Source organism: Mustelus asterias, chromosome 5 (genome assembly GCF_964213995.1).
Source record: "Mustelus asterias chromosome 5, sMusAst1.hap1.1, whole genome shotgun sequence".
In the NCBI taxonomy this organism is placed as follows: Eukaryota; Metazoa; Chordata; class Chondrichthyes; order Carcharhiniformes; family Triakidae; genus Mustelus; species Mustelus asterias.
The window spans coordinates 31,702,702-31,714,924 of NC_135805.1; the positions used below are offsets into that span (position 1 = coordinate 31,702,702).

General features: G+C 44.4%; 1 protein-coding gene and 1 non-coding gene across 2 annotated transcripts in view; one reads left to right on the top strand and one right to left on the bottom strand.

Moving 5' to 3' along the window:
* The window catches only part of cep57l1 (centrosomal protein 57, like 1), a 57,620-nt gene that overhangs the window by 1,390 nt on the left and 44,007 nt on the right, over positions 1–12,223 (bottom strand). Inside the window, exon 10 of the mRNA XM_078212383.1 lies at positions 11,971–12,115. Coding sequence (XP_078068509.1) covers positions 11,971–12,115 — 145 coding nt within the window. The remainder of the gene's footprint in view (positions 1–11,970; positions 12,116–12,223) is intronic.
* LOC144494438 (5S ribosomal RNA) lies at positions 4,389–4,507 on the top strand. Its single transcript, XR_013498052.1, has one exon. It is a non-coding gene; the product is annotated as a 5S ribosomal RNA (ribosomal RNA).

The following is a 12,223-nucleotide window of genomic DNA, read 5'->3' on the forward strand; positions in this document are numbered from 1 at the left end:
GCTAAATTCTCTCTGTGTACCAAACAGGCGCCGGAGTGTGGCGACTAGGGGATTTTCATAGTAACTTCATTGCAGTGTTAATGTAAGCTAACTTATGACACTAATAAATATACTTAAATGTTAAATGTTAAATATTCCAAAATTGCCTGGATACGGGAATGGTTCCAGTGGATTGGAAAAATGCTAGTTAATGCCCTTATTCAAACATGGAGGGAAGCAAAATGTAGGAAACTATAGGCCAATTAGTTTAACATCTGTCATTGGGAAATTGTTAGAATCCATTACAAAAGAAATAATAACAGGACATTTAGAAAGTTAAAATGTAATCCATCAGAGTCAGCACGGTTTTCTGAAGGATGTTTGACTAATTTGCTTGAATTCTTGGAATATGTAACAAGCAAGGTGGATAATGGGGGTCCTGTAGATGTGGTATATCTGGACTTCCAGAAGGCATTTGATAAGGTGCCACAAAAACGTTAATACACAAGTTTTGTTCACATGGGATTAGGGGTAATATATTAGCTTGGATAGAGGATTGGCTAACCAACAGAAAGCAGAGAGTCAGGATAAATGGGTCTTTTTCTAGTTGGCAAGATGTAACTTGTGGGGTGCCACAGGGTTCGGTCCTTGGGCCCCAACTATTTACAATCTATATTAATGACTTGGGTGCAGAGATAGTAGGTACCTTAGCCAAATTTGCAAATGACACTAAAATAGGTAGGATAATAAGTTGCTAAAATGAATTAACAAATGGACAAGGATAAGTGAAGGGCAATAGGGCAAATGTGGCAGTGTTTAATGTGGATAAGTGTGAGGTTATCCATTTTGGTAGGAAAAATACAAAGGCAAATTATTATAGAACATAGAACATAGAACATTACAGCGCAGAACAGGCCCTTCGGCCCACGATGTTGCACCGACCAGTTAAAAAAAAACTGTGACCCTCCAACCTAAACCAATTTCTTTTCGTCCATGAACCTATCTACGGATCTCTTAAACGCCCCCAAACTAGGCGCATTTACAACTGATGCTGGCAGGGCATTCCAATCCCTCACCACCCTCTGGGTAAAGAACCTACCCCTGACATCGGTTCTATAACTACCCCCCCTCAATTTAAAGCCATGCCCCCTCGTGCTGGATTTCTCCATCAGAGGAAAAAGGCTATCACTATCCACCCTATCTAAACCTCTAATCATCTTATATGTTTCAATAAGATCCCCTCTTAGCCGCCGCCTTTCCAGCGAAAACAATCCCAAATCCCTCAGCCTCTCCTCATAGGATCTCCCCTCCATACCAGGCAACATCCTGGTAAACCTCCTCTGCACCCTCTCCAAAGCCTCCACATCCTTCCTGTAATGTGGGGACCAGAACTGCACACAGTACTCCAAGTGCGGCCGCACCAGAGTTGTGTACAGTTGCAACATAACGCTACGACTCCTAAATTCAATCCCCCTACCAATAAACGCCAAGACACCATATGCCTTCTTAACAACCTTATCTACTTGATTCCCAACTTTCAGGGATCTATGCACACATACACCTAGATCCCTCTGCTCCTCCACACTATTCAAAGTCCTCCCGTTAGCCCTATACTCAACACATCTGTTATTCCTACCAAAGTGAATTACCTCACACTTCTCCGCATTAAACTCCATCCGCCACCTCTCGGCCCAACTTTGCAACCTGTCTAAGTCTTCCTGCAAACTACGACACCCTTCCTCACTGTCTACCACACCACCGACTTTGGTGTCATCAGCAAATTTGCTAATCCACCCAACTATACCCTCATCCAGATCATTAATAAATATTACAAATTATCTAAATGTAAAGAAGCTTCGGAGTGCTTCAGTGCAGAGGGATCTGGGTGTCTTCGTGCATGAATCTCAGAAAACCTGTATGCAGGTACAGCAGGTAATAAGGAAAGCAAATGGAATCTCGGTATTTATTGCTAAAGGAATAAAATATAAAAGTGGTGAAGTGTTGCTGCTCCTGTACAAAGCATTAGTGAGACCGCACTTAGAATATGGTGTACAGTTTTGGTCCTTTTGAGGGGGGATATCGTAGCATTAGAGGCGGTTCAGAGGAGGTTCATTAGATGGATTCCAGAGATAAGAGGTTTGACTTATGAAGAGAGATTGGGCAGTTTAAACCTATACTCCCTGGAGTTTAGATGAATGAGAGAAGATCTAATTGAAGTGTACACAATGATAAGGGGGTTTGACAAAGAACAAAGAACAATACAGCACAGGAACAGGCCCTTCAGCCCTCCAAGCCTGCACCGATCATGTGTTCCTAACTAGACCATCCATTTGTATCCCTCTATTCCCAGTCTGTTCATATGGCTATCTAGATAAGTCTTAAATGATCCCAGCGTGTCTGCCTCAACCACCTTGCTTGGTAGTGCATTCCAGGCCCCCACCACCCTCTGTATAAAATACGTCCCCCGCATATCTGTATTGAACCTTGCCCCCCTTACCTTGAACTTGTGACCCCTTGTGTTTGTCATTTCTGACCTGGGAAAAAGCTTCCGACTGTTCTCCCTATCAATGCCCTTCATAATTTTATAAACTTCTATTAGGTCGCCCCTCAACCTCTGTCTTTCCAGGGAGAACAACCCTAGCTAATTCAATCTTACCTCTCACAAAGCAGATGTGGAGAGGATGTTTGCTTTATAGGGCAATCTAGAATAAGAAGTTATTGTTTTAGGATAAGGGGTGGCAGATTTAAAACAGAGATTAGTAGAAATTACTTCTCTCAAAGGGTCCTGAGTCTGTGGAATTCACTACCCCAGAGTGTAGTGGATACCAGGACTTTGAGTAAATTTAAGGAAGAGGTGGACAGATCTTTAATTAGTAAGAGTTTGAAGGGCTATGGTGAATGGAGGTAGAGCTGAGGCAGAGATGAGATCAGCCATGACTGTATTAAATGGCGGAGCAGGCTCGAGGGGCTGAATTGTCCACTCATGTTCCTCGTTCTTATGTTATGATCTGAAAACCAGTTAGAAACATAGAAACATAGAAAACTACAGCACAAAACAGGCCCTTCACCCCCACAAGTTGTGCCGAACATATCCCTACCTTTTAGGCCTACCTATAACCCTCCATCCTATTAAGTCCCATGTACTCATCCAGGAGTCTCTTAAAAGACCCTATTGAGTTCGCCTCCACCACCACTGACGGCAGCCGATTCCACTCGCCCACCACCCTCTGTGTGAAAAACTTACCCCTAAAATTTCCCCTGTACCTACCCCCCAGCACCCTAAACCTGTGTCCTCTCGTAGCAGACATTTCCACCCTGGGAAAAAGCCTCTGAGAGTCCACCCGATCTATGCCTCTCAACATCTTATATACCTCTATTAGGTCTCCTCTCATCCTACGTCTCTGCAAGGAGAAAAGACCGAGCTCCCTCAGCCTATCCTCATAAGGCATGCTACGCAATCCAGGCAACATCCTTGTAAATCGCCTCTGCACCCTTTCAATCTTTTCCGCATCCTTCCTGTAATGAGGCGACCAGAACTGAGCACAGTACTCCAAGTGGGGTCTGACGAGGGTCTTATATAGCTGCATCATTATCCCCGGACTCCTAAACTCAATCCCTCGATTAATAAAGGCCAGCACACCATACGCCTTCTTAACCACCTCCTCCACCTGCGGGGCCGATTTCAGAGTCCTATGGACCCGGACCCCAAGGTCCTTCTGATCCTCTACAGTACTAAGAGTCTTTCCCTTTATATTGTACTCCTTCATCCCATTTGACCTGCCAAAATGGACCACTACGCGTTTCTCTGGGTTGAAGTCCATCTGCCACTTCTCCGCCCAGTCTTGCATCCTATCTATGTCCCTCTGTAACTTCTGACATCCCTCCAGACTATCCACAACCCCACCAACCTTCGTGTCGTCAGCAAACTTACCAACCCATCCCTCCATTTCCTCATCCAGGTCATTTATGAAAATGACAAACAGCAAGGGTCCCAGAACAGATCCCTGGCGACAAACAGCAAGGGTCCCAGAACAGATCCCTGGCGACAAACAGCAAGGGTCCCAGAACAGATCCCTGGTGCACACCACTGGTGACTGACCTCCATTTAGAAAAAGACCCATCTATACACACTCTCTGCCTCCTTTGGGCAGTTCTCTGGATTATAAAAATATAACTCGTTCTAATACCTATATTTCAACTAGCAAGCATTGAGCAAGATTTACCACTCATATATCATAAGACCGAATCATTTCTCAGGTAAAATAATTTTTACTTTTTCCAGTGGGTTTCCAGCTGCCAAATCAGTCAATCCATTTGTGACTTGAACCCGCAACCTTCTGACTTAGGCCACTGAGCAAAAATTATTACAGGAGTAGAAAATTGTTGGGGCTGCGGGTTCAAGTCCCAACGCCTACGGCCATACTAATCTGAAAATGCCCGATCTCATCTGACCTCGGAAGCTAAGCAGACTCAGACCTGGTTAGTACTTGGATGGGAAACTGCCTGGGAATACCAGGTGCAGTAGGCTTTTGATGGGGGGGGGGGTGGGGGGAGGTGTGGCACGGTGGCACAGTGGTTTGCACTGCTGCCTAACCAGGGACCCGGGCTCAATTCCCAGCTTAAGTCACTGTCTGTGTGGAGTTTGCACATTCTCCCCGTGGGTTTCCTCCGGGTGCTCCAATTTCCTCCCACAGTCCAAAAATGTGCGGGTTAGGTGGATTGGCTAAATTGCTCCTGAGTGACAGGGGGACTAGCTAGGGTAAATGCATGGGGTTATGGCCTGGGTGGGATTGTGGTCGATGCAGACTCAATGGGCCGAATGGCCTCCTTCTGCACTGTAGGATTCTATGATTTCTCTCCATCTCAGCATCTGTCATTATTTCTCCCCCATTTGTATTTTGATAGGTTGGGAAACAAAATAGTCAAGGCATTTCCAATGGATCCAAGTAGATCATATGGGTGATTTCATTATGTTTTTCACATTATGAGTAGAAAATAAAGCAAGTCTCAACTATTTTCTACTCCTGTAATAATTTTTGAATACTGGCCTAAACCAGAAGGTTGCGGGTTCAAGTCCCATTGCAAGGCCTTGAGCACATAAAGTAACTGACATTTCATGCAGAACAGAGGGAGTGTTGTACAGTGAGCTGTACTGTCTTTCAACTGAGGTCTTACGCCGAGGCTCCAACTGCCTGCAGAGATGAGCATAAGATCCCTTTGTCAAACCCCCTTATCATCGTGTACACTTCAATTAGATCTCCTCTCATTCTTTTAAACTCCAGGGAGTATAGGCCTAAACTGCCCAATCTCTCTTCATAAGTCAAACTCCTCATCTCTGGAATCAATCTAGTGAACCTCCTCTGAACCACCTCCAGTGCTACTATATCCCCCCTCAAGAGGACCAAAACTGTACACAATATTCTAAGTGCGATCTTACTAATGCTTTGTATAGTAGTAGCTACACTTCACCACTTTTACATTCTATTCTTTCCATAAGGTACGATTTGAATTTAGTCTTGGTCAACATTTATTTCTTAACCAATGACACAAACAAAGATTATCTATTAATTTGTCTCATTGTAGCTTCTGGGACCTTGCCGTATACAAATAGGCTGCAGAGTTTGTCTTCAGTGAAGCCCTTTGGAATATTAAGTCTGGAAGTGTAACATAAACGCAATCTCTCTTTATTTTCTTACACTATTTATTTGGGATTTTTCTCTAACCTCTTTTCCAGAAGCAAGAACAAATCTGCTGGAGATTACAGTGTCCCCCTACTCTACAGGTTTCCAAATAGCTGACCACCTCTTTACCCTGCAACAAATTTGATGGAAAGATTTTTAACATTTCCCTCCCCTTAACACAGGAGAAGTGTGGAGACTAAATCACAATAACAGTTTGTTTTTGAAGTTTTGAATGAATCATTTGCCCTCTAGGTGTCACACTATCATCGTGCTTACAACGGATTACTCAACACTACTTCTACCAAAGCAGGTTTCACTTTTTTTTGAAAGCAAAAGTTCTTTGAGAAATTTTACTGCATTAAAGGTGCTATATAAATGCATGTTGTTGTTATTAAACTTCCATCATACACAGAAATTTTTAAGGCATTTTCATAAATTTAGACTGGCTCCAACAAATTGATTCACAAAAAAAAGCAGCACGTGGAACCTAAATTATAATAGTTTTCAAAATGGTAAATACTGAATGTTGTCAGCAGCCTTGGGCTAAACATGAGGTGATAATTGCAAAGTCGGTTTAGCTAAGTTGGCTGGACAGCTGGTTCATGATGCAGAGTAACACCAACACGTGGGTTCAATTCCTGTTCTAGAACATAGAACATAGAACATTACAGCGCAGAACAGGCCCTTCGGCCCACGATGTTGCACCGACCAGTTAAAAAAAAACTGTGACCCTCCAACCTAAACCAATTTCTTTTCGTCCATGAACCTATCTACGGATCTCTTAAACGCCCCCAAACTAGGCGCATTTACAACTGATGCTGGCAGGGCATTCCAATCCCTCACCACCCTCTGGGTAAAGAACCTACCCCTGACATCGGTTCTATAACTACCCCCCCTCAATTTAAAGCCATGCCCCCTCGTGCTGGATTTCTCCATCAGAGGAAAAAGGCTATCACTATCCACCCTATCTAAACCTCTAATCATCTTATATGTTTCAATAAGATCCCCTCTTAGCCGCCGCCTTTCCAGCGAAAACAATCCCAAATCCCTCAGCCTCTCCTCATAGGATCTCCCCTCCATACCAGGCAACATCCTGGTAAACCTCCTCTGCACCCTCTCCAAAGCCTCCACATCCTTCCTGTAATGTGGGGACCAGAACTGCACACAGTACTCCAAGTGCGGCCGCACCAGAGTTGTGTACAGTTGCAACATAACGCTACGACTCCTAAATTCAATCCCCCTACCAATAAACGCCAAGACACCATATGCCTTCTTAACAACCTTATCTACTTGATTCCCAACTTTCAGGGATCTATGCACACATACACCTAGATCCCTCTGCTCCTCCACACTATTCAAAGTCCTCCCGTTAGCCCTATACTCAACACATCTGTTATTCCTACCAAAGTGAATTACCTCACACTTCTCCGCATTAAACTCCATCCGCCACCTCTCGGCCCAACTTTGCAACCTGTCTAAGTCTTCCTGCAAACTACGACACCCTTCCTCACTGTCTACCACACCACCGACTTTGGTGTCATCAGCAAATTTGCTAATCCACCCAACTATACCCTCATCCAGATCATTAATAAATATTACAAACAGCAGTGGCCCCAAAACAGATCCCTGAGGTACACCACTTGTAACCGCACTCCATGATGAATATTTACTATCAACCACCACCCTCTGTTTCCTATCCGCTAGCCAATTCCTGATCCAATTTCCTAGATCACCCCCAATCCCATACATCTGCATTTTCTGCAGAAGCCTACCATGGTGAACCTTATCAAACGCCTTACTAAAATCCATATATACCACGTCCACTGCCTTGCCCCCATCCACCTCCTTGGTCACTTTCTCAAAAAACTCAATAAGGTTAGTAAGGCACGACCTACCTGCCACAAAACCATGCTGACTATCACCTATCAATTCATTACTCTCCAAATAACTATAAATCCTATCCCTTATAATTTTTTCCAACATCTTGCCGACAACAGAAGTGAGACTCACCGGTCTATAATTCCCGGGGAAGTCTCTGTTCCCCTTCTTAAACAATGGGACAACATTCGCTAACCTCCAATCTTCTGGTACTATACCAGAGGCCAACGACGACCTGAAGATCAGAGCCAGAGGCTCTGCAATCACTTCTCTTGCCTCCCAGAGAATCCTTGGATAAATCCCATCCGGACCAGGGGATTTATCTATTTTCAGACCCTCCAGAATATCCTGCACATCCTCCTTATCAACTGTAATACTGTCTATTCTACTCCCTTGCAACCCAGTGTCCTCCTCAGCTATATTCATGTCCCCTTGCGTGAACACCGAAGAGAAATATTGGTTCAATGCTTCACCAATCTCCTCCGGTTCCACACATAACTTCCCTCTGCCATCTATAACTGGCCCTAAACTTGCCCTAACCAACCTTCTGTTCTTGACATACCTATAGAACGCCTTAGGATTCTCTTTAACCCTATCCGCCAAAGTCTTCTCATGTCCCCTTTTAGCCCTTCTAAGCTCGCTCTTCAACTCCCTCTTAGCCAATCTAAAGCTTTCTAGTGCACTACCCGAGTGCTCACGTCTCATCCGAACATAAGCCTCCTTTTTCTTTTTAACCAACAAAGAAACTTTTTTGGTGCACCACGGTTCCCTAGCCCTACCAATTCCTCCTTGCCTGACAGGGACATACCTATCACAGACTCGCAGTAGCTGCTCCTTGAAAAAACTCCACATGTCGGACGTTCCCAGTCCCTGTAATCTCCTAGTCCAACCTATGTTTCCTAATTCTCTCCTAATAGCCTCATAATTACCCTTCCCCCAGCTAAAACCACTGGCCCGAGGTTCATGCCTATCCCTTTCCATCACTAAGGTGAACGTAACCGAATTGTGGTCACTATCACCAAAATGCACACCAACTTCCAAGTCTAGCACCTGGTCTGGCTCATTTCCCAGCACCAGATCCAATATAGCCTCACCTCTAGTTGGCCTGTCTACATACTGAGTCAAAAAACCTTCCTGCACGCTTTGAACAAAAACTGACCCCTCTAACGAGCTAGAGCTATAACAATTCCAGTCAATATTAGTCAAGTTAAAATCCCCCATAACAATTGCCCTATTACTTTCACTCCTAAGCAGGATTGACTCCGCAATCCTTTCCTCAACCTCTCTAGAACTTTTAGGAGGTCTATAAAAGACTCCCAACAGGGTGACCTCTCCTCTCCTATTTCTAATCTCCGCCCATACTACCTCAACAGATAAGTCCTCATCAAACCTCCTCTCTGACACTGTGATACAATCTCTGACCAATAATGCTACCCCTCCCCCTCTTCTACCTCCTTCCCTACTTCGACTAAAACATTTGAACCCCGGGACCTGCAGCATCCATTCCTGCCCCTGCTCTATCCATGTCTCTGAAATAGCCACAACATCGAAGTCCCAGGTACTGATCCACGCTGCAAGTTCACCCACTTTATTGCGAATACTCCTGGCATTGAAGTATACACATTTCAAACCCTGCTCCACCCCACCTCTGCAATGCCGTGCATTGCAGTCCCCATCCATGCATCCCTCACTTTCAGCCCCACTACTCAGGATCCCTCCCCCCCCCCCGAATCAGTTTAAACCTCCCTGCATGGCCTTAGCAAATTTACCCCCCAGGATATTGGTCCCCTTCTGATTAAGGTGTAGACCATCCTTCTCATAGAGGTCACACCTTCCCCAGTACGAGCCCCAATTGCTTAAGTACCTGAACCCCTCCCTCCTGCACCATCCCCTCAGCCATGAATTCAAACCTTCCCTCTCCCTATTCCTCTCTAAACTATCCCGTGGTACAGGCAAGAGTCCAGAGATAACCACTCTGTCAGTCTTGGCCTTTAGTTTCCACCCCAACTCCATAAATCCCTGCCTAATATCCCCTTCCCCTATCCTCCCTATGTCGTGTGTCCCCACATGTACAATAACTTGTGGTTTATCTCCCTCCCCCCTAAGAGTCCTGAATACCCTGTCAGACACATCCCGGACCCCAGCCCCTGGTAGGCAACACACCAACCCTGAGTCCCTACCTTTAGTTCCGACCCTCCTATCTGTCCCCTTAATTGTGGAGTCCCCAATCACAAGGCCCAGTCTTTTACAGCCCCTAACCACCTGAGCTTTCTCACTCGGCTCACCCCCAGAGATCTGCTCTCTATGCTCAGTTGATTCCTCCTCAACTGTAGCCTCCAGCACCGAAAACCTATTATGGAGGGGAACCGCCCCAGGGGATTGTCTTCCCGATTGCTTCTTACCCCTCCTCCTGGCATTGACCCAAGCCTCATTTCTAGGAGTTACTATTTCTCTATAACTCCTATCAACTTCCACCTCCGCCTCCCGAATTATGCGGAGTTCCTCTACCTCCCCCTCCAGCTCCTTTACACGCTCCTCCAGAAGCTGCAATCTAATGCACTTCTTACAACTAAAATCTCCTGAAACACTACTGGATTTCCTCACCACATACATCCCACAGGAGATGCAGCATACTGCCTGAACTGCCATCCCTGAAGCCATTACCAGCAAGAAAAAGAGAAAACAAAAAACTTCCCCACACTTATAATTAGGTTAGAGGAGGATGGAAGGGTGGGATCCTCTACCAGTGTAGAGGATCGGGTATCTCCTCTGCACCAATTTATAGGGCTAGGGGCCCGAGAGAAAAAAAAACTACTACTGAGGGGGAACCACCCAGGTAACTGACTTTTAAAGTTAAAATAAAAACCCTTCCCAGACTCCTTTGCTGCCCACTTCTAGTTTTCACTTTAAACTTGAAAAACTGCTGTTAAAGTAAAGGCCAAAAAAATACACACACTAGCTGACTAATTAAATAAATAAACAATTCAATTAATCCAATTAATCTCTTACCAGCACTGGTAACCTCTGGCTGAGGTTACTCATAAAGGCCCGCCTTCTCAACCTTGTCCCTTACCTGAGATGCGGTGATCCTCAAGTTAAATCACCACCCGTCAGTTTATGGTAATCTGGGACTGTGGCACCTTTACCTTTACTTGCAAAGTAATTGTGAACTAATTGTATAGTTCAATTAGACTAAAGTTGTGCAGATTAGGTGGATTGGTGATGCTAAATTGCCCCCGGTGTGTAGGTTAGGTGGATTAGCTATGCTCTTCGGAGGATCGGTGCAAATTCGATGGGCCAAATGGCCTCCTTCCGCACTGTAGGAATTCTATGATTCTAAAGTTGGTCTGTGAGAAGGTACAGGAAGTGATGATCTCTGGTCAAATAATTATTGTGTTTTGCATTTCCAGCTGCAGAAAACAGCAACAGACATTCCCCAATATATGTCGAGATTTAAAAAGTTTTTTTTTAAAAAAAGTTTGAGTTGAACTTTTCTCATTGTTGAGAGAGTTTAGAAAAACAAGGGGCCATACCTTAAAATCAGCCAGGTATTTCTGGGGAGAAATTTGGAAACACTTATTCATGTAAGGGGTGGTAGAATTGTTGAACTCTTGTAGATCGGGGAATAGAGGGCTCTGGGGAAATGGCACAGAAAAGGAGTTGAGGGCGACACAGATCAGCCACGTTCGTATTGAATGGTGCGGCAGGCTTGAAGGGTCTGGGGGGCGACTCCTGCTACTATTTCTTGTGTCCTCACCCACCAATAGTAGTAGGTGCTGATTCAATTAATAATTTTAAATTTGAGATCAGTTTTTGTTCTCAAGGGTATAAGGATATGAAATCAAGGGAAGCAAGGAGATTGGGTTTTTTAATTAGTCGGCGGCATGGTGGAACATTTTTGTTATTCAAAGTTGATGAGCGAATGGTTCACTTGAACAGATACGGTGTGATCCAGTGTTTGAAAATCAATAGCAGGTTTTAATCCATCAGAACGTGATGCCCCTTCATGGGCATCAGTCCAATTCTGACAAATGTTTTTGGGGTGAAGGACAATTTCCCCCACTTTAGGATTGTGCACGAGATGCAAAATTTCCGAATATATATTAGAGTCATGGGTATTAGGAATCCTTTGCTCAGGTTAAATTTCTGTAATTTTACACATCAGACATTAATTAAAATGGACCATTATTGCTGTTCTCAGCTGCTGCTGGGGGGGGGGGGGGACAAAGAAAAATAGCTCCACAGAAGTTCCTCTTGGTAATTTTTAAAAATTAAACAGCTCTATTGGCATGATTTCAACATTGTGATCTGAGGTTTTCAGATCACATCCTAATGATCAAATAGTTTTAATGTAACAGGGTTCTGAACCACTCAGTGAGATTATTGCCTGCATGTCACTTGAGAATATGAGACTTAAAAAGCAATCACTTACTTTGTCCTGATGTTTCTTGAGTTTAGAAATCTGATCCCCTTTCTTCTCCATCCGTTTCACGAGACAGTCAAGCTCACGTTCTAAATCTTCACGGACATCAGTATTTTTGGTACCTTGTATTTGTTTCAGCAGGTCTTGATGCTCACTGGGAATATAGAGTTTGGCAACATTTACATTGCTAAACAATCTACACGACTTCAATCTTCACCATTACAGTGCCTATTATCATCTCCTCTCCCTTTCCAAGCATGCA